We start from the raw sequence: 26885 nt of genomic DNA, 5'->3' as shown, positions 1-26885 counted from the left end.
TTTATTAGCGCTCCCTCATGCACAGAGCCTCACAAAAACACGAACGCAAAAATCTAATTCCCTTGTTATAGAGAGACCGGTTCAGCACATTCAAACTTCAGAAAAGTTTATCTTCAAAATAAGCGTACTTCATTCAAAATAAATATTTCTGCTGTGGTTGTGTGGTGCTGAGAGCACCGTTGGTCCCAAAAGGCCTGCTCCTTGCTCTCATTTAACCTCTGCGCCTTTGAAGTGAAGCGCAGTGGCAAAATGAACACAGTTCCAATATTTGAAAGTTATTTGACCCCCAGCAGCTAAATGAAGGTCTTTGGTGTTCTGACATTAGGCTTCAGAGAGGCTAATGCTAAATATTTGAGAGGATTTGTCTCAGCTTTAACGAATTTGCAGAATTTGAACAAAAGCTGCAGGAAGGAAAATGAAAAAGGGGGATGTTGTTCTTTAAAAAGCAATTTAGTGAAAAACAAACAAATATGGAGTTTAACCTTCTGTTATGCTAGCAATGCAACACGGGTCGGGCGTTTCCTGTGAGCCCAACAGTGCTGACTGCATTTAACATCCTACAGGCCAGACTGTTTATCCTGCATCGCTCTCCATACGTTCCCTGTCTTTCACGACCCACCTCTTTAATTCGCTCTGTCGTTTCTGCTACCCCTCTGTCAAAAACGACAATGCCTACTTCACAAAGACCTGCCTGGAGGGAAGGCTACGACCAACAAAAACTTCTCCTGCATGTCCCAAAGAGGTAGAGAGAGAGAAAAAGCCCCTCGACTCTTTACCTCCTCCTCCTGTTCCCCTTCAGCATTCTCAGCCAAAAAGCCACAGATCCTCCCCTGCACCTCCGGCACAGGCCGCATGCAGCTGTCAATCAAGCGGGAGCGGCACCGCCCCCCTCATTAAGAAGGTAAACAATGAATATGGACGCAGAGGGACACGGCAGAGTAAACGAGCGACCGCAACTCGCCAAAAAACACTAACGGAAGCTCCTGCCTCCTTCTTCTCTCTTTTCCACGGAGAAGAGATGGATGAAGACTATTTGGAGGTGGTGGTGGTGGGGAGGGGGTTCAATCCTTTTTGGATTACTCCCCTCTTTCTCTCTCTCTCATCGCCCTGGGCAATCACGTTAAAACTCACATGGTTGGTGCTTATTCAGATAACCCTAACAATGCACACCAATGGTAACCATGTGAGCACTCACAACCCACAGAAGAATGCGCTGGTTCAAATCCCCATGACCCTCCTCCACAGCAAAATTTATTCAAGAGTGCAACCTGCTCGGCAGCTTCAGGAGGCACAGAGCTTCTTCTGAGAGTTCTGCTGAAAGATCACTAAACACAAACTTCACACACACGCTCTACTTGCTTTAGCGAACGGACACACGGAGAAAACTTTTGGGCCTTTTTTTTTTGGTTAGAACTTTTTTCGCAGGAAATGAGAGGAAATAAGTAGTGTTGGAGGAATCCAGGGAAAAATGCATGATCTTATTACAGCAGATTTGGGAGAGCGCTGGGCAGGCGTAAGATGGAGCTGGAGAGAAGCCAGCTGGGAATGAGACAAAGACCAACATGGAAAACCATGACAAGGAGGATGACGGGACAACAGTCCCAGGATTCTTACCGCACTATTCCCAAAACACATCTCCCATCTGCTTTATCAGATACAAATGAAGTGACAAACCAAATACACAATGTCTTTGAATAAACATTTGAATCACTAATCTGCATCTTGTTTTTGTGCATGCATATGAGTGATGTAACTAATTTGGGTTTTGAGAAACGGGGGGGGGGAAAGTAAACTACGCAAGGTTATATTACTGAGGAAAAACAACCTGTAAATCATTTTTTAAAATCAAAATTTAACAGGACATTATCCATGATATTATCACTTAAACTTAAGCCAAATGGTTTAAAAAAAAGATTCTGGTGTCGTTTCTAAATGCACGAACACAGCTGACTACACAAACACAAACCTCTATTAGGTGCAGTTATATAAAAATGGACATTGAGAGTCAAATGCAGAAAGCGACGGCTAAATGGAAATGAACACAGATTTCTGTGAATAGTGTAGAATGAGAAAGTGTCGTCTCGTCTTATCTCCAGTTCCAGTCAACTAGCAATCTTGAAAGAGTTTGCAACATCATCAAAGCCGGCCATTTGATAGGATTCTCACACTGCACCCAATCAATCTGAGGAATACGGCAGCCCAGACATGTAACAAAGCTCAAATAGATTTACAAATGGGGTTGTAGGGGGATAAGCCCTTGCACAGGATTACATATTGATTTTAAACATATAAAAAAGCTTATCATATAAAACCGTAACAACAAAACTGGGGGACCTATGCAGAAATCCCTCGGCAAAAAGGAGCGTCCACTTTCAAATATAACGCCCCGGAGTGCACCGCATTTGAAGAAAGAAAGAAATAGGGAGAGGGGAGGGGAAAAAAGACGAATTTGAGAGAAAGCGTGTGTGCATGGCAGGCAGATAAAAAGGGCAAAAAGGATCAATTTAGAGGCAGAGAAATAGGAGTCATGGCATATTGTGGAAGGCCTCGCCACTTTTCTTTGCCTCCCCACAGCAGAGCGCAGACTGAAGAGGTTATCGTTTAGCTGACATTAACACTCACCCTGTTTGCTCTACACCTTTAACAGAATCCTTCCAGTCTTTTCAACCTGCTTTTATAATTTAAAAAAATATTTCCTTTCCCTTTCTGGTGTCCACCGGCCTCAGATCTAATATTGTGTAATGCAACAGGCAACAAGTGTAATTTAAGTCAGTGAGTAATGATATCTACAGTAAATTAACATTAAAAAAACAAACAAAAAAAAAAAGAGCAAACTTGGCCAACCAACAAAGGTTTTTTAAAATGTCATGCTAGTCAGGAATGCGCTTATTCAGATTGAAATAACTGGTTCCCTTTCAAAAGTGTGACAACTAACAGAAAGCAAAAGCATCACCTGACTTTGAATGATGGGAAGATCAATCTATCTAAATAAAATAAATAAATGAAACAAGTCTTTGCTGAACTATTACGTATTCTAATTCATTGTAATTGTCCTAAATATTTAAATGTAAATGCAAATTTGAATTCTACATCCTGTCAACCAAAAAAAAAACAAACAAACACTGGAGGATATTTAGAATGGAGCCATCAAATAGTTCTTGACATTTTGTTAAAAAAAGACATGTAAAACGCTCTAAATGCTACTCAAACGTGAAATCTACACGAGGCTTCAATATTACTCATCTCCAGGTCACATTGACTGTAGATTCTCCTCTACACAGCTGTGGGGTCGAGGAGGGTGAGTATTTTTCTCTATCGGCGGGAGAGTGTGTGCTGATACGAGAGAAAGTGTGTGTGTATGTGTGCCCGTTTGAACGCGCCAGCCGCTACACTTCCAATGTCATCAGCTGACCAAGCAAATCAGCAATTACCTGTCTGCATTGGCTGGGTGCGAAAGCCCGTCGGGGCTCCAAATACGAAACTGATGCACGAACCTCCTCACCAGCAGCTCAGAACTATCTCTGACTCGCTTCAGAAACACCCTGACTCTGAATGCCAAGTGCTGAGCCTCATGAGAGAACGAGAGAGAGAGAGAGAGAGAGAGGAGAGGGAGCAAGGCAGATAAAGTGAGAGCGAGAGAGAGAGAGAGAAAATAACTGCGAGTGATAATTCAACAGGTAGCAGTGTGTGGACTGATAGGGTTGTTACAAGCAGCAGGGACTGAATTACCACTGCCGCGGACGGACCCCGTCACCCTTGCACATCCAGACCAATATTTGGAACTCACTCCATGTTCGCTGATAAGTGGACAGAAGGCTGAGGCACTTCAGCATCTGAACGTTATTAGCTTAAATTCCAGCTATCGGGCTCAGCATTTAGCGTTCAGTATCACGGCGGCTCTCAGCATGGAGGAATCTTTCAGAAACAAGACAGAAGCATGTCAAAATATTGAGATGAAGCGTGTTGATCTGCTTCGGAGAAGCCCTGGAGGTGAGAAAGCGTGTGGCGAATACGGGGAGCTATGCTCTCTGCTTGGCTATTCATGTCCACTGTCAACCTCTCCGAACTAATTAGAATTGATTTATGATGGATCAGCTAGCTTATCAGGTGCAGAAAGAAATTACCATGGCTAGCCAAGGGGTGAGAGGGTCACCATCGAATTGTAAAATCAATTTGCATTGATTGTAAAAGGTTCATTTTGTGAAAGAGGACACAGTCAAAGGGATTAAACTTAACCAGACAACTTTGATACCGCACAATAGGCTTTATTTTTTTTTTACTTTCCTTACCTGTCTGTATAACATGCACTCAAAAAGCTTATAAACGCGAGTGCGTTCTTTGATGCCCCGAGGCACATCACAGAGATTTAATATTGACGTGGAAGTGACATCTGCACTATGGCTGTAATACCTGCGGTTTTGAGAGCAAATCATATACATAATGTGTCCAATGCAAGTATGAATTTGTAAGAACTGAATTAATAAAAGGAGCTAAAAGAACTGGAAGTGTTATCAAATCAGGGCTGGGTGGGCGGAGCCACGTCTGAGGTGTCAAAGAGCAGGTTTAATTAAGCAAGAGAGGATCTTTGTCTTTCACAGAGCACCTCTCCAATTCACCCCCAAATCCCTCTTTCACTCCCTCTTACCTTCAATCGCCAGCATTGCCCTTAATTCTCGGTTCAGCAGCTCAAAGCGTCTCTCCAGATCGTGTTCCTTCTCCCTGGGCAAGTTGTAAAAGTTCATCAATATGTTAATTACTAAATCATTAAACACTTAAAGAAACCTTTAATAAACATTGATTTGTGAACTCGCCAACACCTTCCCTACCTCACATTAATCTACTGCAAATAAGCGATACACAAACAGGAACAGAGGGGGCCAAGAGCGGCAAAACGGCGGTGGGGGGAGCGGGCTGGCGGGCAGGCGGTTGGAGTATCACACGGCAAATTAAATTTCGCCACTTTCAAATGTATTGGAAATGAGCTAACTCTGTCCCTAATAGAATTTGTCCTTCACAGCCTGTTCGGTGACTAAAAAGAAATGAAAGAAAGAGAAATTATCAAGGCCCTTTTAATTGAGCACTTAAAAAGCCCTTTTCCAGTGATATAATGTGATTAGAATACTTCAATCTGTCATTTGTGAGAGCTTTGAAACTCTGTCTCTTTCTTCTCCTCCTCTCTCTCTCGCTCTTTATGCAGAACGAACAGCCGCCCAGATTTCTGTACGTCTCGCTCTCACTTTTAAAGAAAAGGATGAAAGGTTTAAAAAATGAACATTATCATCTTTTGAGGCAAAAAATAACTGCGAAACTAGTTAAAAAAAGAGGGTAAATATGTGGGTTATTGTCATAATGGCTTCCTCTTTTAGGTGAATGAAGTCATTTTTTTTCATTCGATCCAATTCTCATAATGGGTGGAATAATACAGTCTTTGAAATCACATTATTGCAGACGCGTCCGTTCTGATATGCCGTTTTGTCCGCTTTACGGTGGAGGGCCACCGGGGGAGGGGTGGAAGTGAATGAGGGGCCCGACCTTCTGACTGAGCTAAGGTCTCCTGGGAAAATCATTTCAAGTGTGGGTCTCAACATATTATAGGTGTCTGTGCTCAGAGACCACCGCTTCCATTGGTAAAGGTTGGAGAAAGAGAGAAAGGGTAAATAAGAACTCACAGAAGAGAGAGCTGGTTCTGTCGGCGAATCAGAGCGTTCTTCTTGTTTACCAACGTAAACCATTCCTGCATCATGGACTCTTCCTCTTCTTTATTATTGCCTAGAGAAATAAAAAAATTATTAAAACAAATATCTTAAAGTAAATGGCAGTAAAATATCTGAAATTGACTTTAAAAAATAAAATTACGCAACTTAACCTTTTAGCATTTAATTCTGTTTTCTAATCCAGTGGTAACTCATGAGATTAAATCAAAAATAATTTTTGTTTAGGTCATCAAAAATTCCCATTAATTACTGACACGCTAAATATGATCTGCAAAAACCTAGCCAATAATTAGACAATTAGCCAAGTCCCTTCTAGGAACAACAAATCTTCACTTCAAAACTCAAAACTTATTTAATTGCTAAACACTCAGTCCATTCTTTTAACGGACACCTTTAAGCACACACACACACAGACAGACTTTTGACCGACTTTCTCTGGCACGGATAAGTTAAGCACTTTTCTCACACCTCCAACGAGTATAAAGTGCATCAAATGAGATTATCTGACAGGCTTTTCTCAACAGCGCAGACTGACATGCACGTTAGGAAGCCATCCAGATGTGTGTTCACTACCTACATATTAGACACTTCACAAGGTACTGCCATTGTCAGTAAAACAGAGATTGCTCTGGATTAGAACAGGATTAATGCAGGCTGGTTACTTTCCTCCGCTGACTAGGATTAAAGCCTCAACTCTGGGTCTTTGTGAAGCCTCAGAGCTTCAGATCCGATGTACATCCAAAAGCACATGTCCTGTGCCTGAGGCCTACATGTGCGGATGCCAAACTTACATAGTCGGAAACAACAGGTGGGGGCCCGCCCATTGCTCAAAGGCCGGATGTGTGACAGTTAAGAAACTCTATTACACTTATAATTCTCATGGAATAAAATTATCTATTAAAATCAATGACTCATGAGTGAATGTAACTGAACATTTGATTTTTTTATTGATTTTTTTTAATATTAATTTGATTTTTTAAATGAATAGTATATGTATATGTGTATATATGTGTGTATATGTGTGTGTATATATATATGTGTGTATATTTATATATATACATACACACACACACATACACACACACACATACACACACACGCCAAAAGAGGCCATTTATTAATGTTTTGCAAAAAATAGCAACAAATATAATCATAACTGAAGAAACTGAATGAACTTCACTGCACTGAATTCACAATATGACTATTAGGTATAAGATAAATAGAAATTGATCAAAAGGCATAGCAAATACACAAATTACAAATAATCTATATCAAATAAATGCTGTTCTTTTGAATGCATCTAACATGGTTGCATGAGCACCAAACCAGCATATTAGTATGATTTCTGAAAGATCATGTGACACTGAGGACAGAAGTAATGGTTGCTGAAAATTCTGCATTATTACAGCAAAAAAACACATTCAAATACAAACTAGTTATTTTAAACTGTAATATTATTTTACAATATTAGTACTGTATTTTTGATCAATAAAATGCATCCTTAGTGAACATACATTTTTCAAAAACATTAAAACTTCTTACCAACCCCAAACATTTGTTTTAGTAGTTCCATGGCAGAAAGTTAACAATGTCACAGAACACAAGACATTTTGTTGGTTTTGTTTGACCAAACGATGCCATCACAATTCAAAACTTCATTTGACCTCAAAAGGTATCAAAGGAAAGCAGACACTACAGAGTTTGGTACTTTGGGCCGTGGGGTAAACCAGTTAAGTGGGTTCAGGAAGAATGATTCTGATGTCAGTATTCTGAGCATTTTTGTGACACTAATTATGTCTTTGAAGAGGGATGAAAGAGGAGAAAAGATGAAAGATCCTTTAAGCTTATGTAATCACATCACCTACTCTATGCTCCTGTGATACCTGTCTGTTCCTGACAGCATCAACAACAGAATTAGCACCTGTACACAAACACACGCTTTTTTAACAAACGTGATGACTTTAAGATTAACTTTCGTAGATCTTAAGATGAGAATTACAGTGTTACCATTATATACAAATGTGTGTTTAAGTGATCTTGGATGCCCTTTAGATATGCATTTAACTTTTTTCCTACAACAGTCAAACACAAAAACAATTATACCTAATATTTATATTATACCTAATAGTCATATTGTGAATATAGTACATGCAGTTTCTTCAGTTATGACTATATTTGTTGCTACTTTTTGCAAATGTTAATAAACGGCCTCTTTTGGCTGGTATATATAGTTACTATTCAATAAATAAATAGGTACAGTGAAATGAAATGGCAAACAGGCATTTAATGTCATATGTGCTAGAATATATTGGATTTGCCGTACTGACCAATCAGAAGCCAGGACTGGATATGTTTTAAAAACAAGCAGTATGACAGTGTGTGCGTCTGTCTGTGTGCACAGAGCCATTACGAGGACGAGGTGGGGGTGACAAAGGGCGGATCTTCAATAAGAGTCTGATGTGGGAACTTGCGCCTCGGATCTTTTTTTCCATCATGCTGTTGCTTGGCACCATGTGACTGTGACGCTGGTCATGTGAGAGAGACAAATCCGCTAGCCACAACAAAGCCAGCGGCAGCCCCCGGTGGGACGACGGCCCTGTCACTCACCCCCACCAAAACTCCCCGGCCCTCCACCAGGGGAGCCGCTCTCATGTCTGCCAGTGCCAGATGTGTGAAATTTTGTATTTGACGACAACGCAGAATAGAAGGGACGGAGGGGGGAAGAAAAAGAGGGGGTCCGGGATTTAGGAATCAAGCCTGGATTATTGTAGTCAACTTTTAAATAGTGCAGCTCGGAAGGGATAAAGTGTGCAGTGACAGGTCATTGTAGCGACGCACAGTCAAATGAAACAAGCAAATAATAAATGGTAATATTAAGCTTGTGTGACATTGTAAGGGAATGACGGATTAGCAGCCGCATCCCGGAGGCCAATGCCTGAGCTTCAGCACTGACAGAGCCCTGACAGCATGAAAGAAGCCCTCGCTTTACCACTAAAACAAATAACACGCACACAAACACACTCTTCCATACGCATTCTACAGTGCCAACACTTAAACTATGACCTTTGCTGGGGACGACCCAAATAACCGATGCCCTAAAACTGCCAAAAGAACGAAGTGAAAACAAACAACCTTGCAGTTTTTTTCCTTTTCTGATTTAAGATCATTTAAAATCACCAGCATTATTTTAGTATCAGTGAAACAATATTATGCTGTTTATTAATATTAAGAATTTTCTTATTCAGTTAAGTTTAGTTACTCTGTTGTGTTTTTTTTTGTCATTTTAGTGGTTTTCTTCTGTTTCCTTTTTTTAAATGTGTATATTTTATTTCATTTTTAGTTTAAGATATTTTTCTACATTAAGTTAAACTAAATTAAATAAGACATATTAAACTTTATTTCAGTTTAAAAATTGTTTTTTTATTTCAAGCACTAAAGATGTTAATTTCAGCATTAGTTCATTATAATAATCCTAAAATGCCACAACCTATATAGTTTACACAGTAAACAATTTACAATTTAAAACAAATCAAAATATTTCCATACTACTATAGTGCCACAGATATACTCAAATGTAATGGATTTTTAACCCAAAAATATGGCATTTTGATCTTATTGAGTGTTTAAACACTTTATATATATCTGTACTAAAATAATCAAATATTGTATTAAAATGGTGTTGTGTAGTTCTACATAATATAACCAGGAAACATTTATATTACACAGAAATTTATATTTCTAAACTACAAATGATAATTAAAATTAGCAAAAAATGATATAAACTACCTCAATCCTTTTTCTTCAACATTTCATTAACTAATAATAATATAATTAACGAATTCAAAATAATAATCATCATCTTCCGAGTACTGAATAAAATCCATAGATTAAATTGAATAAAATGAATAGAACCTGCTTCTCTAGCCTGGCTCATCGTTCCCAATACCATTCACTTTGGAATGAAGAAAGGTAGTACAAAAGTGAAGAGAGACGGTCACACAAGCACGAGGGTCCATGCTCATCTGGTAGGCCCAAGGGCCCGTGTCCATGGCGAGGTGATCTGGCCTCAATAGCAAAATCAGATTAAGATAGTCATCTCAGCCGCTGTTGCATTCAAAACAGATAGCATTAATGAAATCCTCACACATTTCACAATCTGTCCTTCTTTCCTGCTAACCTTTACTGATTATTTAGGGCTACAGAACACGTACAGAAAAACAAAAAAAACATAAGTCAGCCTAATGTGAAGTATCATGAATATTTTCAGTTACACCTGTTAAATTAAAAATGCATCCCAATAGCTCCAGATGTAACGGCTGTGATTCAAAAATCTCAATTAAATATCTGCTTCTAAAAACCACACCTAGATATTTGGAAAAATCATCTTTCCAAAAGTTGCCAGAATGCCTAAATAAGATTGTTTTTCATTTTCAAGGCATGTAATTAGGCCAAACGCTGTGAATAGCAAATTAATTATGTGAATTGAAGGTTCTATTTTTTTTTTTTTTTTTAATTAGAACCTTATTTAGATATTTACAGAATGATAAAAACCAAATAACTCTGAAGTAAACCTCCGCAACAGGGGGATTGTTTTGCTTGGCATTTTGTTTAATTACAAAATTCCCCTTCATTTGATTTAGATAAAAATCTTTCTAAAGCATTAAGAAACCAGAACAATTACAAATTAATCCTGAGTCCTGCTAAGAGCTGGGTGTCTTTACTGAAGGGAGAAAAAAAACAGGCTGGGGGTGGAGAGAAGAGGCCATAAAGAAAAGAAAAAGAAAAGAAATATATTAAACCCTGTGATCACAGCAAGCTCTTCTCATTTCTTATCCACCCGTTTTCTGTTTAATCCAATACCCAGTAATCCAATTTGTCTATCGGAGTTTGAAGGGGAAGATCTCCACTCCTCTGCCACTCAGTCACTTTTTGAACATTTACGATTTATTTTAAGTGGGCTGACTCTCCTCACTCGTTCATTCTGTGTGTCTGACTGCCGTTTCCCTCTTTTTTTGTTGTCAGGAGTTAAAATGCATGGAACAGAGAGGGAGAGACAAATAAAAAAATAAATAAGTTAAAAAAGGAGAAAAGAACAAGATGAACAAGGTTTTGTGCGACCGAGAGGAAGCTCATTAAGGCCCAGTCAGGGAGTCTTTCTGAATATGCATGAAGGCAATAATCAGATCTTCACTCGTCACTGAAGGAGAGAGCGGTGAGTACAAAAGGATTGATTTAATTACTTTGAGTGGGTCTGCAATGTGGAGAAGTCTTGTTAGTGTGGGCTGAAAGGGCCGCGCTCGCCTTGCGCCGCTCTGATGGAAGGTAGTTTAGCTTGAACCACAAAACCTAATCTCAGGATAAAGCCCCAGCTATTGTGCTTTAAGACGCCTATCACTAGTTTCAAAATGGACCGAACACATTTTCTCTTGTTTAAGCCAACCTAGTTAACCGCTAACCTTTTCCCCTGTTTGCTATTTATCCGGGGACCGGCCACTTTCGTGACCGAGACGCTGAAAAAGCAAAAAGAGGCATATAGAAAATCTTTCAGAGCTTAAAAGGCTATTCAATTTGACAATAAAACTAAATTAAATTACTTTAAAATATCTGAAACCGAACAATAAAAAAAAATTACATTACATCTTCATCAGGAAACATTATCACTCGATCACAAACCAACATATTTACACTAACGGATCATGAGAAGCCAAAGCGCATTACAATTTAATTCCTGTCCCCGTCACTAGGTTTTCAATTGCCACCGTTATTATTGACCTTCAGTTGCTTGCTTTGCGGCTTATGAGGAAGGATTCATAAGCAGAGCAGCCTTACATCGAGGATAGAAGAACCGCAGGAGGAAAACAGGATCGCTTAAGTCGCCCTTAATGACAGAAAAGTCTTGGCTATACATACACCGTTATCATACATCCTTTCATGTAATTGTTTGAACGTTCAGTGAGGGGCTGACAGAAGATAGGCTGTACCTTAATACTCGTCTCTCACCCGCCCCTCAGCGCTGTTAACACAAACAACTCGTCTGCAAACACTGCAGTCCCCCAGCTAATAGCAGACACCTCTCACTTTATGCCGAGTTTGGCAGGGGCAAAACAAACAAACGGAAGATAATAGATTTTCTCTTTTTTTCCCTCCACATACACAAATTGGAATGTAGTAGTTCTTTTATGCAATATTTAAGCAACTTATGACAAATATGGTTCTATTACTTTAAAGCATTTTTTGAGATGGAGAGTAACAGTGGAGACTATATGAATTTTAGCCTGGCTGTCTGAGTTAAGCACAACGAATCACAAATATGTCCATCTCTGTCCGCAGCCCCCTACTCTATTAAACCGTGTTTGTATTCCCCCCTTCTTTTTAATCAATAAACATTATCACAGACTGACAGACTATCAGCTAGTGTTGGCCGTTTCTTGCTCCTTAATCCCTGGGCCGCCTGTCCACTATCGCAGCTTCACGATGAACGTAACAGCCAAGACAGCCAGTTTACATTACAAAACAACAATTACAGCCTTCTTCACAACAGTGCTCGCAACAAATAACGATGCAAAATGACAGAAGTGTGGAAAACGTATGATAAAACAGCTTGAGTTTTTGTCTTCACATTTACGCAGTTGGCAGATGCTTTTATTTAATGCAACTTACACTGCTTTCAAGATATACATATGATCAAGTTCCCGGTAATGAAACTCAAGATTTTGCAATTTCTAGCATCACCGTTTACTCTCTGAGAATAAGAAAAGATCTGAAATGTATAGTATATCAAATTATAGCATATGTATGCATAGTACACTAAAGTGCACATTTGTTATATTTATGGTTAGGAAATATCAAGTAAATGCAGAGTAATTTGTTGGAATTTACACAACAAATAAACCTTTGAATTTAGATTTGGGATAGTAATAAAAACTGAAACTGTCAGTAATTAAAACATAAAGGAATTATCACTAAGAATCAAACCCCAAATCCATATATATATATATGTGTGTGTGTTTATTTGCAAAAACAAATACTTATTTTTCAAAAATCTATTTTTTTTTTGTTTTGTTTTGATTGAGACTAATAGTAATGCATAAAAACATGACTCTATTGCAAATAGCTTGCTAAATGCTATTGCAAATTAAGTTACAGAATAGAATTAAAAACAGAATAGATATAATAAAAAAGCATTTTAACGATGTTCCCACCAAGTTAACCTTAAAATGCAAGTGTGGACCATTGAACCATAAAAACAGATTTTATAATATGACCTTCAGGGTGAAACACTGCAGCCAGAGTTCCTCTCCTCCTTTCATTCTTATTTTGACAAATACTATCATTTCATTCTATCACCCACTTTAAGCCTGCTTTTGGGAGCACTGAACACAGGGGCAGAATCAAGGGCCTTTGGAAAAAGCTGAGTACTTCAGGTAATTAAAGCCTGGTGAGTGGCAGACGAGAGCGGTAAAAAAAAGATCACCTGGTGAAGCCCTCCGAAAAGGTGTTTCATTAAAAGCCTTTTACCATACAAGCACAGCACAATGTGGGGACGCTGTATTTTACCACTTGTGCTCAACAGGCCCTCAGAGCAGTGGCTCGGATGAGAGCAGAAACCTATCCCGGTTAATAATCTCATAACAAAAGCTAAAAGACATCATCCTATTAACTAGTGGTCCCCAGCGCTAATGCGAGGTACTGCCCTGTGCCTCTGTATAGAGAACGCAGCTATTAAAAAGAAGTGTGTGAACAGCCGGCAGGAGACTCCGTCAGACCCAGACCCTCTTTCACCCTTTATCTGTCCCCTCTTGTTTGGGAGCTGTCAGTGATATCATGAAGCTCCAGGAAATCATCTCCGCCATTTGTCAAAAACGTCTCATTTTGGGTGTCACGTTTTAACAGAAACGTGCAAAACGAGAAGACGGAAGTCCAAGTGATTTCTGTTTTGCGATTTGGATATCGTTTGATTCTTGGTGATAACTCCAAAGAGGAATGCTAGTGACACCTCCCCCTTTCCCTCCACCACCTCCAACTCCTTGTTGCACATTTTACCTTTTTTCTTTTCTTCTTTCCTCTGTCCTTTCTTTCTCTGGGGGAATATTAAATGAGTGAGCCGGCTGAAAGGAGCTGAGTCGCTGACACAAAAAGCGTTAAAAATTCTCATTTGGTTGTCTTTATTTTGCTAGCGCCATGTGGTCCTTGAAGATGTTGAAAACACGGGAAGCAGAGGAAAGATCAGAGCCGGCTCATTAGCATTGGGACAGAACTGGAGAGGCAGCGGTGTATAGTGGGCCCTACTCCAGAGCTCCAGTGAGAGCGGTTGGTGGTAAGCTCCCTGTTTCATTGTGCTTTTGTCTTTCCTCCGGGTCTACCTCACAGCAGGGAGCAACGCTAGCCCCAGGTTACACAAGGGAATTATGGGAAAAAATGATTTTGACCAAGGTGGAGAGGACTCAGACATTGTCAGACGTAGGCTTTGTGTGCAAAGATGATGTTCTTGGCGAAATGGCAGAGAAGGTTCTTCATCATATTCTCGTTGAATCCACTCTAGGCAGTTCAATCTTCTCATACAGTGTGGAAAAAAACCCCTCACATACTAACAGTGCTCCCTGAAAATCATACACTTGTATAAATCGGCAACAAGACATAAGCTATGATTAATAAGCATGCAATTTAAAAAGACTGCTTATTAGTGAATTATCCTAAACACTATAGCTCAAGGGTTTGGTCGTGATGACAGCATCCACGTCAACGGACTAAACGCCTCATGTTTTGATGGAAAGAGGAAAACATCAGTTCTAACCCATCTCCATCTCACCCCTGCCTTCCCCAGTCGTAGTGAAATGGATAAAGGTCTAGTTGGATGGGTTTATCGGGTAAATCCTGCTGGTTGGCCTGCTATCTTGGATGATGACCCTGAAGAATGTCAACAGCTCATTTCCCCAAAGCTGGAAGGAGTCACCATGGAAGTCATAATCTGCTGCTCCGCAAAGCCCTTGATTCAAATGCCGAATCTCTCCATCTTTTCAAATATATATTAATAGGAATCGTCCACTCCTTCACACCCACAACACTTGTTATAAGTTCTGAGAAGTATCAGATAGTTCAGCTTTCAATTTTATAGAATTGTCTTCAATTTAATGATTTTATATTGTGGTTAGATTCATTTTCATTGAGGATTTCTGTCCACAAACATTGGCCTTTTTTTTAATACCGTTAATATAAAATGTTAATATTTTTACGTTTCTGACTGTACATTCAAGTAAGTCAGGGTGCAAGAAAAGGAATGCTGATGAAATATACAAATTAGACTTTATTTGATGAAATATGCATAATTGTTAAGTTTACACCTACTATAATAGCTTCATTCTGATCAGTTCGCATACTTGAATACGTTTTGCCCAACATATTCATGCTCACACCCTACATCTTCTGTTCCTACCGACAGGGCGACAGCAACACCACGAGACACCAGTGCGATTTTTTTTGGCCATGTTGTCAGGGGTCATCTGGTTGACACTAGCTGGCCTCCAAAAAGAGCCCAGGACCAGATGTTACCGAAATGATCAACAACCAAAGCAACAATAGCTACGGGGGAGGGAGAGAGCAGCATAAATTAATGGCTGATTTCTCTGGCTTTGATGGAATTAGCGGTACTTCTTTTCTCAATGTGCCATGTGAATGTCCTTGCGTTAAACGTTTTTTTTTCCTATTCTCTTTCTCTCTCTCTCTCTCTCCCCTTTTTCCCCCTTTTTGACAAGTAAGGCCACCCAGCAGAAAGCAACTGATGCAAAACCCCCAAGTAATCCCTGTGTTTATCTCTCCACTGTGGTAAGTCTGAACACAGAGCCCATTATCTCACGGATTTGAGCAAACTTTCATTTATTTGTTGGCCTTGGGTATTCTCTTTCTTCAACTTCGATGCCTGAGTTTAGGATCCCCTGATTCCCCTATTCCAATGTAAATAGATTTGCATAGTGTCACAATGCATCTAGCTGAGGTACTGATTAGCTGACAGAGGGGAGGCCTGTTTGCAAGGGTGGGGGGACCCCAGTAGACATGTACATGTAAAAAGGTGCCTTCCAGGAGGGAGCAGTGAGCACATACATATGTATCTGTGATTGCATGAAGCTTCTCAAAATCTCCACACAGCCAAATGGAAAAGGGCTGCCCCCTTCTCTTGCTCTCAAACCAAAACGAACAGCATCAACTGCATCTAATTTAACTAGTAAATCTGAATTTTCGTAAAAATTTATTTGATTTTTAGGAATTATATGCCAAGTAAGAAGAAATTTAGACAACATGAGTTAAAAGGTTAGGTTACAATATTATGTAGCATGATCTACTAATTAATGCTAAGGAGGACTACAAACAGTAGATGCTATTGAAAGTCAGGCTGCAAATCTTGTGGGCCAGCAGGTGTCAATCTTTTAAAGTTACAATAATAAACTACCATTATATTTGAGCTATTGTAGATATTTAAACTAGCATTAACAAAAAGACCTGTTAATACGCATTTTGGTAAGACACTAGTGTGTGTGTTAAAGACAGGTTGTAGCCATTTAGCAGTATCTCTGTTATCTCATCGACTTAGGACCTGCTCTACCTCTTTGTTTATATACTTGAGGTGTGAAATACTGGGGGGTTATCAGAGCTGGAGCAACACTCCATTTAGATTCACACAGAACCCCGAGAGATGCTGAAATGGCTACCTGTAGAGATGACAAATTAGCACAAGCAGCAAGAACCCGTCAACACCTGCAGAATGTTTTTCTTACTAATATATGATTTGCTTTTATTTGCTTAATCCGCTTTCCAAGTAAACGTCTGAGCAAACGATTGCAGAGGGTGAAACACATCTGCTGGCCCCTGAGATTTTCAGCCTTTCAGATGACTGTCAAAAGCATTTAAAAGTTGTTTCAGCATTATTTAACAGACAAACTGGCTTGTGATGGTGTAATATTCCAGCTCACCATGTAAAAGAGGATATTCTAAAGAATACCTTAACTCTACATTGATCCTTTCATTGTATGGGGAAAAACAGACATCCCACATTAAAAAATAAGTCCTACAGTTTCTAGAACAGCAAGAAGGTGAATAAACAAATTGTAATTTTTGGGTAAACTATTCCCTTAAGGCCAAAAGGTACAAGGAGAGAGAAGAAGGAATGTGGCATGGCTTGGACTGATGAGTGTGGAGGTGCTACTCCCTCTGCGTTGTAGTCATTTCCCTCCTGCAGTGTGCCTTTGCATAATTTGCCCCTCCTCCCCCATTAGAGCGGTCGGCTCGTCTCCCCGGGCCATGTGTTAGAACAAATTTGAGCAGTGTCATATTGCACGTATTTCAACAAGGCCAATACGGTTCCTGCCCAATTTGCTTAATGAATTAAGCTGAGGAGAGTAATGGATGTGCTAACTCTATTAGCCGCCCTCCACACATCTGCATTGTGGATTCTGGCGTTTTCTTTTCTCCCCACTATAACCCTCCCATTCCCCCCCCTCTCTTTCTCTCCTCAGGTTTGCTTAAGGACAAATTGATAATGAGTCTCCTCCCTACAGTAACTATAAAAATCGCTTCCCTTGCTTATCTTTCCATCTCTACTAAGCGGCTAACAGCAGAACAATAGCATTTAAATGGTCATTTCCATTAGCTCAAATGAGCTGTTTTGGGTGTCGTTAGCGTGTTTTAGCATGCTAAAGGTGGGCTGGGGAGAGAGGCCATGTGCTGATAAGGTTCAGGTAGTACGTTAGAGGAATGTGTAGCCTAGAGAGGCCCATACAAAGGGAAATGAACAACAACTGAGCTAGCATAGCAGGGCTGTTAGCACGTGAATGCCCCTAATTACAGGCCAACCCTGCGTCATTACACTTAATTGTAAAGTGTGTCTTAATCAGTTTCCATATGAAAAGGTCTATTAATTAAGTGCATGACTGAAATTCAATTATGTTGTCAGGAGACAATTTGTAAACCAAATAATGATCAATTATGCAAACAGAGTCCAGTGCACCCAAACTGTTTTGCTAAGCCTGTTTCTAGTTGAGAACTTCTAGGAAAAATCTAATTGAGTTAAATTAAAAACAAATTTAACAACTAGACACATTGAATGACATTTAAAAGCGCAACTTAAATAAACATTTTAACTGTGAAATATGTCAGCGTGTTCTCATACATAAGTGTCAAAATTAATTTACAAATAATGCACATGCTTGCAAAAAAAGTAGCGCACATGGGATTCGAGTTTGAAATCCAGCCTGTTTCAAACAAATCCAATTTCAGTCTCTTCTCTACTGTCCTCTACACAAAAAACATAAATCCCATAAAAATAAAACCAAAAAAAGGCAGTCACGCACACCAGTGCCACAAAACTAAACAAAAAACGCCCAGCAGATCATTGAGGTCTTGGCTGGCGTTGTGGAGAGTGGCCCTCTGTTTTTCTGTGCGTATGGAGCCGCAGTGGCACGGCACTAGCTGCTTTTGGCTGGGTCTTACTGGAATGGCAGTCAAAGGGGGGGAAAGATGAAAAGGCCTCAAGATGCTTCAATAAAGGGGAGATTATAATAAGCGCCATCATTGTGCCCCTTTTGAAAATGTTAATCAGGCATATCACTGCCTGCCTGCAATGCCACATGTAGCAGCGTTTAACTTAACTTCACACCAACAATTTAGAGGACAGCAAGGCCGCTGCAAAACACATGGGGATGAAAGAGAGGGATAGAGGGAAAAGGAAAACAGAGAAGGAGAGGGAGCGCTATAACAGCGACTGATCGTAATTTCTGTGTCGTTATAAAAATCTAAATTACATGTCTCTCAATGCAGGCCGTATCTCCCGCAACCAACAACCCCCCCCCACACACACCCCCCTCCGCAGACACTATCCACCCCGTGCGTTTTATCTTAAGATTCTCAGACAATGCCTGGAGGATCCCCTTCTCTAATCTTCCTTAAAATCCCCTTTCATCCAACTGTTAAAGAATGTTTGAAAGCCTGACACCAGACCAAAAAAAAAAAAAAAAACCTCTTCACATCTGGGAAAAGCTTTCGGAGGGAGGGCTTGCTGGTTGGGGGTTTGAATGCGAAGTCAATGCAACTTAACTAATTAAATTGTTTTTGCCTCTCGATCATTCAAACGGCCTCTGAGATTAAAAAGGGCTGATGTGAGGCATTTTCCGGCTCCGCTTCCAGCGGCCAATGCAATAAACTGGACAAATGCACGAGTAGTGCTAATGTCTTACAACATGCATTAATTGAGGCTAAAGGTCTAACCTGTTTATATTAGGTAGTGGGAATACATGACTTCACAAAAGCGCTCTACGCTGCATGCGTAACGGTCCGGTGAGAATTAAAACCAGCGGAAAGAACAAAGGCCGCAAAAGCCAGCAGCTGAAAATGGACCATTCTGATGTTAACCAGCTCTTGAAGTCGAGCACATAGTCCAGCACTAAACCTGAATAGGCGGTCACCTCCTGATCCAGCGCTGGCCTTTGGTCGTGCCGATAAAAGCCATCCTTATGAGCCGAATTCCTGCGTTTGTCTCCAGGCTTACTTTTCCGCTACTCACGGCGCACGCTTAGCAGGAAGGCTAAACGAGGTCTTTGGTCTTTAAAATTAGAGTGGACAAGCTACCGAACTAGCATGCAAATCCCATGGAGGAGAAAGAATGGGACAGAGGGAGAAGAGGGAAAAAAAGAGAATTGAAAGAGAGACAACAGAAGAAAGAGAACAGCAGAGAGGGAGAGAAAAAGAGTTTGCGATTACGCCGATAGAGCCCGGTGCGTGCCGATTGCAAGAGACATCACAAAACCCGTCTCGTCTCCAGAACCGGGGCGAGTATTATGCTCTAAACACTTTTCCTTCTCTTACTGCGGAAAGATTATACTGGTTATCCTATTAATGCAGCTGAAATGCCATTCTAGTGTCTTTAAGCTCTTGCATAGGAGGTCAAGAGGACTATGCCACCGCTTACAAGCATGCTGTGGATGTAATCTTCCCAAAGTTACAATAATTAATGTTAAGCTTCTTTAGCAATACGTTTCTGAAAGAACTTGCCTGATAATATACTTAAAGCTGTGTTAGCTGTTAGCTGTTGTCTGAGCTCGGAGACCATTTCCCCATGCGACTCACGTAGCCAAGCTTAAATCTTTAGTCAAACTAAGGGGCTGGTTACAAGCATGTTGCCTTAGCCACACAAGCAATTCCATTTCAGTCTTGGCGGAGCTGAGATCTATAAACGCAGACACTCAAGCAATTATTTCTGCATGGCCAACACTGCCTTGGAATGTGGGCACGGAGAATTAATGTGGGAAAACTGAAGGGGGAAAAGCGACAAACAACGAAAAAAAGGAAAAGGACTGACGTTTTGAGACTGAAATATGAAAAGGTGCACATCCGCTAAGAAGCCCGGAAGAGGACGGCCACGTCTCTGTGAATAAAACAAACATAACAGGCCTCTTCCGACACTGCCGTGCGTCTGTTTTTCCAGCACAGACTACTGTGATGGCTTGTCTGTAAACTGCATTAAGCTGATGATATCCGTCTTGTATGAATTTCTGTGACCTCGGCGGAGAAAAAGAGAACGGATTAGCATGCAATAAAACCTGTGTCAATCTTATCAGACTCAAGTGCAATTTTTAAACATATGTTAATCTCACCTAAAACTCATTCTTTTCCTCTGTGCTTTTTAAAAAATCTCTTATCGAGAACTCTGTAGGTGTGTGGGTTTTAGAGCGCCTTTAAATGCCATTATTTTCATAATTGCGTTCATTGTTGCAGGTTATAAAGCAATTTGAAAATCATATGTGTGCATAAATGCATGCTGAGCAGATGTCAGGGAGATGCATTCAGAGGCTTGCTGAATATCAAAAGCCGTGCAGATAACATTTACACACATTTCAATGATGCGTGCTGAAAAAATTTCAATGTGATTCGGGACGGTATTGTGCTCGGACAGAATGGCGAGCACGCGAATAGCTCTCCTCTCTCGCTTTTGATTCCGTTTAAAATTGATATGTTTAGAAAATCGGGTGACAATAACATATTTAGACATAATTCCAGGGATGTGGCTAACTGAGGTAATGGTTGAGTTGCTGGCGAGCGTGTGTGTGTGTGAAGGACACTGCTCCCTCTGGTGTGGGAATAACAAGTTCATTAGGCAGGAGCCACCGCAGGCCTGTGCGTTCCCCCGAGCGCTCTGCGTTCCGTTTACGGCCTCCTAGCCCATCAGCGGCTGCATCATTAGGGCTCTGCCATAATTAAGAGCTGTTAGAAAGTGAATTCTCCAACTGCAGATTAGAAAATTAAACTATTTACTGATTACATATTAATAGAAGACAACAATGGCAGTCGCCATAAGCTTGGAAGGCAACCAAGGAATACATCTGTGTACTTAATTACCATAAACAATGGTTGCATGGAAATAGAGTTTTATACGCATTCCCTTCTGTAATACGCCTGATATCAGAAGACACTTGACAATTCGTGTTCAATTATCTTCATTCTTTAATGTGCTGTGAACTGCACACAGTAAATAAATTAACCAGCCCAATTACTGTGAATTCATCTGGGAAACAAACGCAAAAAACCAGCAGACTAAGGCAGAGCGTATAATGAGAGGGGGAGGGGGGGTATCAGGGAGTTCTTAATACAGTTTTTATATGTATACAAATATAACTTTATATGCGTCCCTACATAAATATATGCTTACACATTAATTTAACTTTTATTTATTTGTTTCCAGTCATCATTGTATGTGTGTGTATATATCTTTTATGGCAAAAATTATTAGGATATTATGTAAATGTTCCATTAAGATATTTTGCAAATTTCCTATCTCTCAATATATCTATTTACCTGCATAATTTCTGGTACATTTCTGGGAGAAATATTTAGTTAAAAAAATTTATGACAATATACAATACTTATTTATGGTACTAATACAGTGCAACACAGCTTAGCATGATTCTATTCAACGTGTATTCTGAGCATAACACAGGACATTTGTTTAGTGTATATTTAGCTATAGAGGCAGTTTCTTGCAGACTATGTTGTCTGTGAACCTGACAGTGGCTTCAATGCACCTGTTTGCAGTGCTGAAATGCGTGCACTAGCTCAGACAGGTAAGCACATTAAGGTGAGACTCGTACATGGGGTCTGGTGTGTAACTGCGCCTCTTATTTCTGTGTGTGTGTAAATCTTGCCGAAATGTCTGGTTTGGTTCTCCACCTGCTAGGGCATTCAAGCCATTTATCATTCAGAGCGAGAAAAAAAAAAAACCCTTCAAACGGACACAGCGGCTTTGACTTCAACAGGGTCCAGGTGAGTGTGAAGAGAGCGAGCGAGGGAGGGATGGATGGAAGGTTGGGCAAACACAAAACTGTGATAGTCATGATATCATCCTCAATGTGATGGAGAAAGCATAAAAATTCAACCGTCTACTTTTCCCTCCTTTTTTCAACCCCTGCTTCCCAGTGCTGCCCTTGTGAGAAATTATTGTTTTGTATCAGCATCTGGATGGAAGGAAGCTTTTCTTAAATTTTAGTTATTGAGGCGCTGGAGTCTCAGAACGGAGCTCCATGTTTTAACAAAGGCTCCGCAGACCTTTTTCCCTGCTATACACACCTGAAAGATCGCACCACATCCTTTCATATGTGTATATGCAAGGAGAAGAGAGAGCGATATAGAGAGAGAGAGAGAGAAAGACAGAGAGAGAGAGCGAGCGAGAGAGGGAGGAGGAGAGCAAACGCATGTATCTATTAATATGTGTCTTTCATTATTTCAACATTTCCTTTTCGGTCCAGCCCCCAAACAGCAGCCCTCCCCATTTCTCTTCCTCCCCTCTTCACCCTTTACCCCTCTGCCGTATCCCCCTCTCTCCCTCCTCTCTCTCTCTCTCTCTCTCTCTTCTACAGCATATCATTGAAGGCCAGATATGGGGTTCTGTTGCGCATGGCTGCACGGTACTGTTCAATAGTGGCTGGCTGGCGGACGCTATCAGCACTAGTTATCAGCTCCCATGAAGGCTCTCTTATCACGGCGGCCCAGAGAGCCTCCCTGCATCCTCACCGCCCCTTTTCATATCCCCGCTGCCGCCCCAACATCCCGGCTTCAAAGATTCACACTTCCCAAACTCCATAAGAGTTTGTGAACGCTCAATTTGCCAAAACTGTTTACAGTGTAATTGGGCGGCGTACCTGTGTCCATGAGATAGCGCAGACGCTTCTCCACACGCGAGGCCCGCGTGTCGATCTGCCTCTGCTCGCTCTCCAGCGCCGCCAGTTCTCCCACCACGTACTGACTGGTGTCTTTGAACGCTTTCTGCTGGGCAAGAACAAACGAGTGGAAGGGGGAGTGATGAGAGGTTAGAAATGCATCACATCCTGGGTTTATATAGCTTTTTAATACCAAGGAATAGTGGTCATGATGATGACTATTGCATTAATTAATTAAGCAAATGAATGTTTCTTTTTTCTGTTATTTTTTATATATTTTTTTTGGAAACGATGTACCACTGTCAAATTTTAAAGTTGATAAAAATGACAAACATTTATAAATTAGGCTAATTACTAAGATGCATTAAAAAAATTAAAGATAGATAAATAAATAAAAAGATGACATATTAACATAAAATTATTACATTAAAAATGGAGTACATGTAAATATAATAATAAAAAAAGAATTCTCAGTGCTACCATACCATACTTTTTAAAGCTTTATTTTTTTATATATTAACTAATTAATTGTCTTGGGAAATAATGAATAAATAAATAAATGTCTGGGATAATAATATCTGTTTCTACGGTTACAGATTGTAGTTTTAAATGCCGGGGTATGATCACATGCATTAACATACATGTACGATGGAAGTGTTCTACTGTATGACAATTTTTCTGAGACTGTTTGAAGATTTATTTATTTTAATTTATTTATTGCCTTAGTTCATGCTGTAATAACATCAGTTTCTGTATATAATAACTGTAGCTTTGCATGCATAAATGTATAATATAATATAGATGTAAATAAATGTTAAAATAAAATGAAATAATGTATTTTTTCTTACTATTATTTATTTTATTTGCAGTCTTTTACAATTCCTGGCATTCATAATTGTTTTGCACAGTTACAGACTGTAGCTTTAAATGCTAAGGTTTGACATCATACGTAAAGCCTCAGGCAGGAGAGTGCACTTACACACCAATATAAACACGCTAAATGACCTCAGAGAGAATCCAGTATTACGGCAGTCTGTAGACTGACACACAGAGAGACAAAATTGAAATATACGGGAGAGGTGGGTCAGTGCCTAAGGGCCTATCAGCAGGGATCTAAGGGATCTACGCAGCACATGCGTGTGCTCAGATTCACTCATGTACACATTTAGAAACACGCTCCCTTCCTCTCACACACTAGCCCTGGTGGCAGCAGCACCCTCTGGCTCGTGGGAAACACTGGAGTGAGGGATGAGACACTGATTAGGGAGAAATAGAGTAATTAAACTGCACGCTTATTTCTGAGTGTGTGATAGTGACAAGCACTCCCACCCCCTCTTTATTCCACTCGTTTATCGCCCTCCTCTGTCCTCTCCTCCTTCCATCCTTCCTACTATTCGAAGATAGAGGGGGAGGGGAAAACGAGTGCTAATTTAAATTCACATCCTAAAGATTGCTGCAAAAATATATATATTTTTAGTGCTGATGCACCTTATTTCATAATAGGAATGAGGGAAATGGGGAAGAAAGTTTTTTTTTTTCATCCAAGACAGCACTTTTTCTGCCTGAGTCCTCCTGCTGTCCATCAAACTCCACCTTCCTCTTCCTCGCTGCTCTATCAAATACTTCTCCCACAAATCAATTTTACACATGATCAGCCCCCTCCCCTCTGCTCTCGCCTCTCTGCCATAATTAAGTGTTGAAATTTCCATATATATTATATTAATGCAAACATCATTCGCTGGGTAATTCAGCTTGAGCTGGGTAATGGGCAAGTTCAACACCCATTAACCCCTACACAGAGAGGGGCAAAGCTGGTCTCTACTGACCTTCCCTCTCTCTCTTTCTGTGTCTCTATCTATCTCGCTCTTCCCAGGGTATGTTTCTCTATGCTCTGGCCCTATATATGGTGCCACAATAATTAAAATGTCATTAGATCAGCCTACATTGAGAGAATGAACGAAGATGGGACGAGAAAAGATAATTATATCATTCAAACTATTATTAAATATATACAGACAGATTATATTTCAACTATTTAAAAATGTAAAGATTTAGGACAAATTAAAAGGGTTTCGGAGAAAAAAAGACAGGCAGGAGGAGTGAAAGAGGTATGTCTACTATTCAGTCCATTTTCTTTTTTCGTTATCTTATAATTATCAGGGAACAGCAGTCTAATTCGGCTGGTCTCTTCAGCTTTAGGGAAGAACAGATTGACATCAGTGTTAAAAAGCCTTTCTGGTCCTCAGACAGACGTGAGTGACTATGTGCAGGTTTGACGCCCAACTATGACCTAGTGTCAGACAACATCAGTATGAACGAACATCTCTGACTGAGAATTTAAATATGAATTTAAGTACTTCATCTTCAGTTGGCTTTCGTCCTTCTGTCTCCGTCAAAGCTCCTCTCTCCTCGGCTGCCCGCTTTAGATCTTCAGGCACTGATCTCTGTCTTTTAACCTCTGAAACGAGAGAAAGAGAGATATTAAACTTTGATAGAGTTCCTTCTCACCTGGACACAATCACAAACTCACTATAACTGAATATGAAGACATTTTTAGTATCAGATGAACTTTTAAACCATTCAGACAGATCTGACATCTCCATTAAAGAAATCACAAAATCTATAGAAACACTTTATACAACTGTTATTAAACTGTGACACTTCAGTGAAGACTTCAAGATAGTCTTCACATTAAGCCTAATTAACTAGAAAAATAAACCTGACTGCAACAGGTTTATTCATGAACCCATTTAATCCCATCGGTCACAATAGTGACCATAAAAAAAGTTTTTTCATTTATAAATCTCTAACCTTTCTGACTGATATTTTAGTGCACTATCTGCAAATATGGAAAGTACAGATGTTACAAAAATTGCACAATAATGATGTTGTAGAATTTAATTAAAAATCTGATTTGAAAAATTTTACAAAAAAATAAACATTGCTTCCTTTTTACCTCAGTTTTGTTATGCATAATAGTAAAATAGTTTAGAATAACTGATGTAATATATATAATTTTTATGACTGCAGAAAACTTATTTCATTAATCACCTTAACCCAGAGAGCATAAAAAAATATTTTCATACACTTGACTAAAATTATTTTAAAGTGTTACTAATGACACACCATTTAGATATTCCCAAATCTGGGAAACATTTGGGATTAAAAGGGTTAAATGCATTCATGTAATGATTACTGACCTGTTCAACAATGTAAATTCCTCCACAAACTTTATGCATTCAGTGACAGCGAAAGTAAAGGACCTCACCTGGCCTAGTCTCTACGTATTGGCTGAATGATTTGAGTTGTGTTTTCCTGACTGCAGACTCCTTGTGGAAGACAACGGGACTGCGTAGACGCTCCGTTGCCCTGCGAAGACGCTCCGCGTGCAGTTCATCAACATTATTCTATAAACACATTAAAAAAAGAAGGAGGGATGGGGAGGGGGGCAAAAGAGTAAAAGAGCAGTTAACTTAAAAGTAGAGCAGAGTCATTTGAATAAAAGTTGCTTCTGATGCCGGTCGACATTAAAGAAAAGAACAAATTAGACACACATGGCCAAGAAATGTTTAACGATGGAGCGCCGTGCCTGAAGAACGGCCGAGGAAAGGTTCTGCAGCATTTGGTACATCTCCGAGTCCCACATTAACTCACAAGCACAAAGGAAATAAGGCAATTAAGTCTACTTTCAACAAAACCTGAGCCAGAAAATGTATTCAGATTATGCAAATTAAAAGCACTATTGTCTTGGAAGCGAACACGTGTTAGCAGCTTCTCACTGCGGCTTCCAATCACCTCAATATTGAAATGTGTTATTATGTGCTGGGCCCAATAAGCCAAGCAGACTGGAAAGCGAAACGGCAGCATTCAGAATAACATTTGCAACGTCAATAATAATAGGAAACGTCTAATAAAGTTCGCAATTAGCGAACACGTTCCACTGCTTGAGACTGAGAGGGAGAAACATTGTTAGTGC

General features: G+C 39.9%; 1 protein-coding gene across 1 annotated transcript in view; it reads right to left on the bottom strand.

Annotated features, from left to right (window-relative positions):
* Positions 1 to 26885, bottom strand: part of ehbp1 (EH domain binding protein 1) — a 110727-nt gene that overhangs the window by 2530 nt on the left and 81312 nt on the right. The window contains 5 exon segments of the mRNA XM_043262698.1: positions 4646 to 4719; positions 5670 to 5769; positions 22892 to 23018; positions 25267 to 25367; positions 26178 to 26316. Coding sequence (XP_043118633.1) covers positions 4646 to 4719; positions 5670 to 5769; positions 22892 to 23018; positions 25267 to 25367; positions 26178 to 26316 — 541 coding nt within the window.

This window comes from Puntigrus tetrazona, chromosome 17 (assembly GCF_018831695.1).
Source record: "Puntigrus tetrazona isolate hp1 chromosome 17, ASM1883169v1, whole genome shotgun sequence".
Lineage (NCBI taxonomy): Eukaryota > Metazoa > Chordata > Actinopteri > Cypriniformes > Cyprinidae > Puntigrus > Puntigrus tetrazona.
Note: the sequence above shows the minus strand (reverse complement) of the source record. Positions and strands in the feature narration are given on the sequence as shown.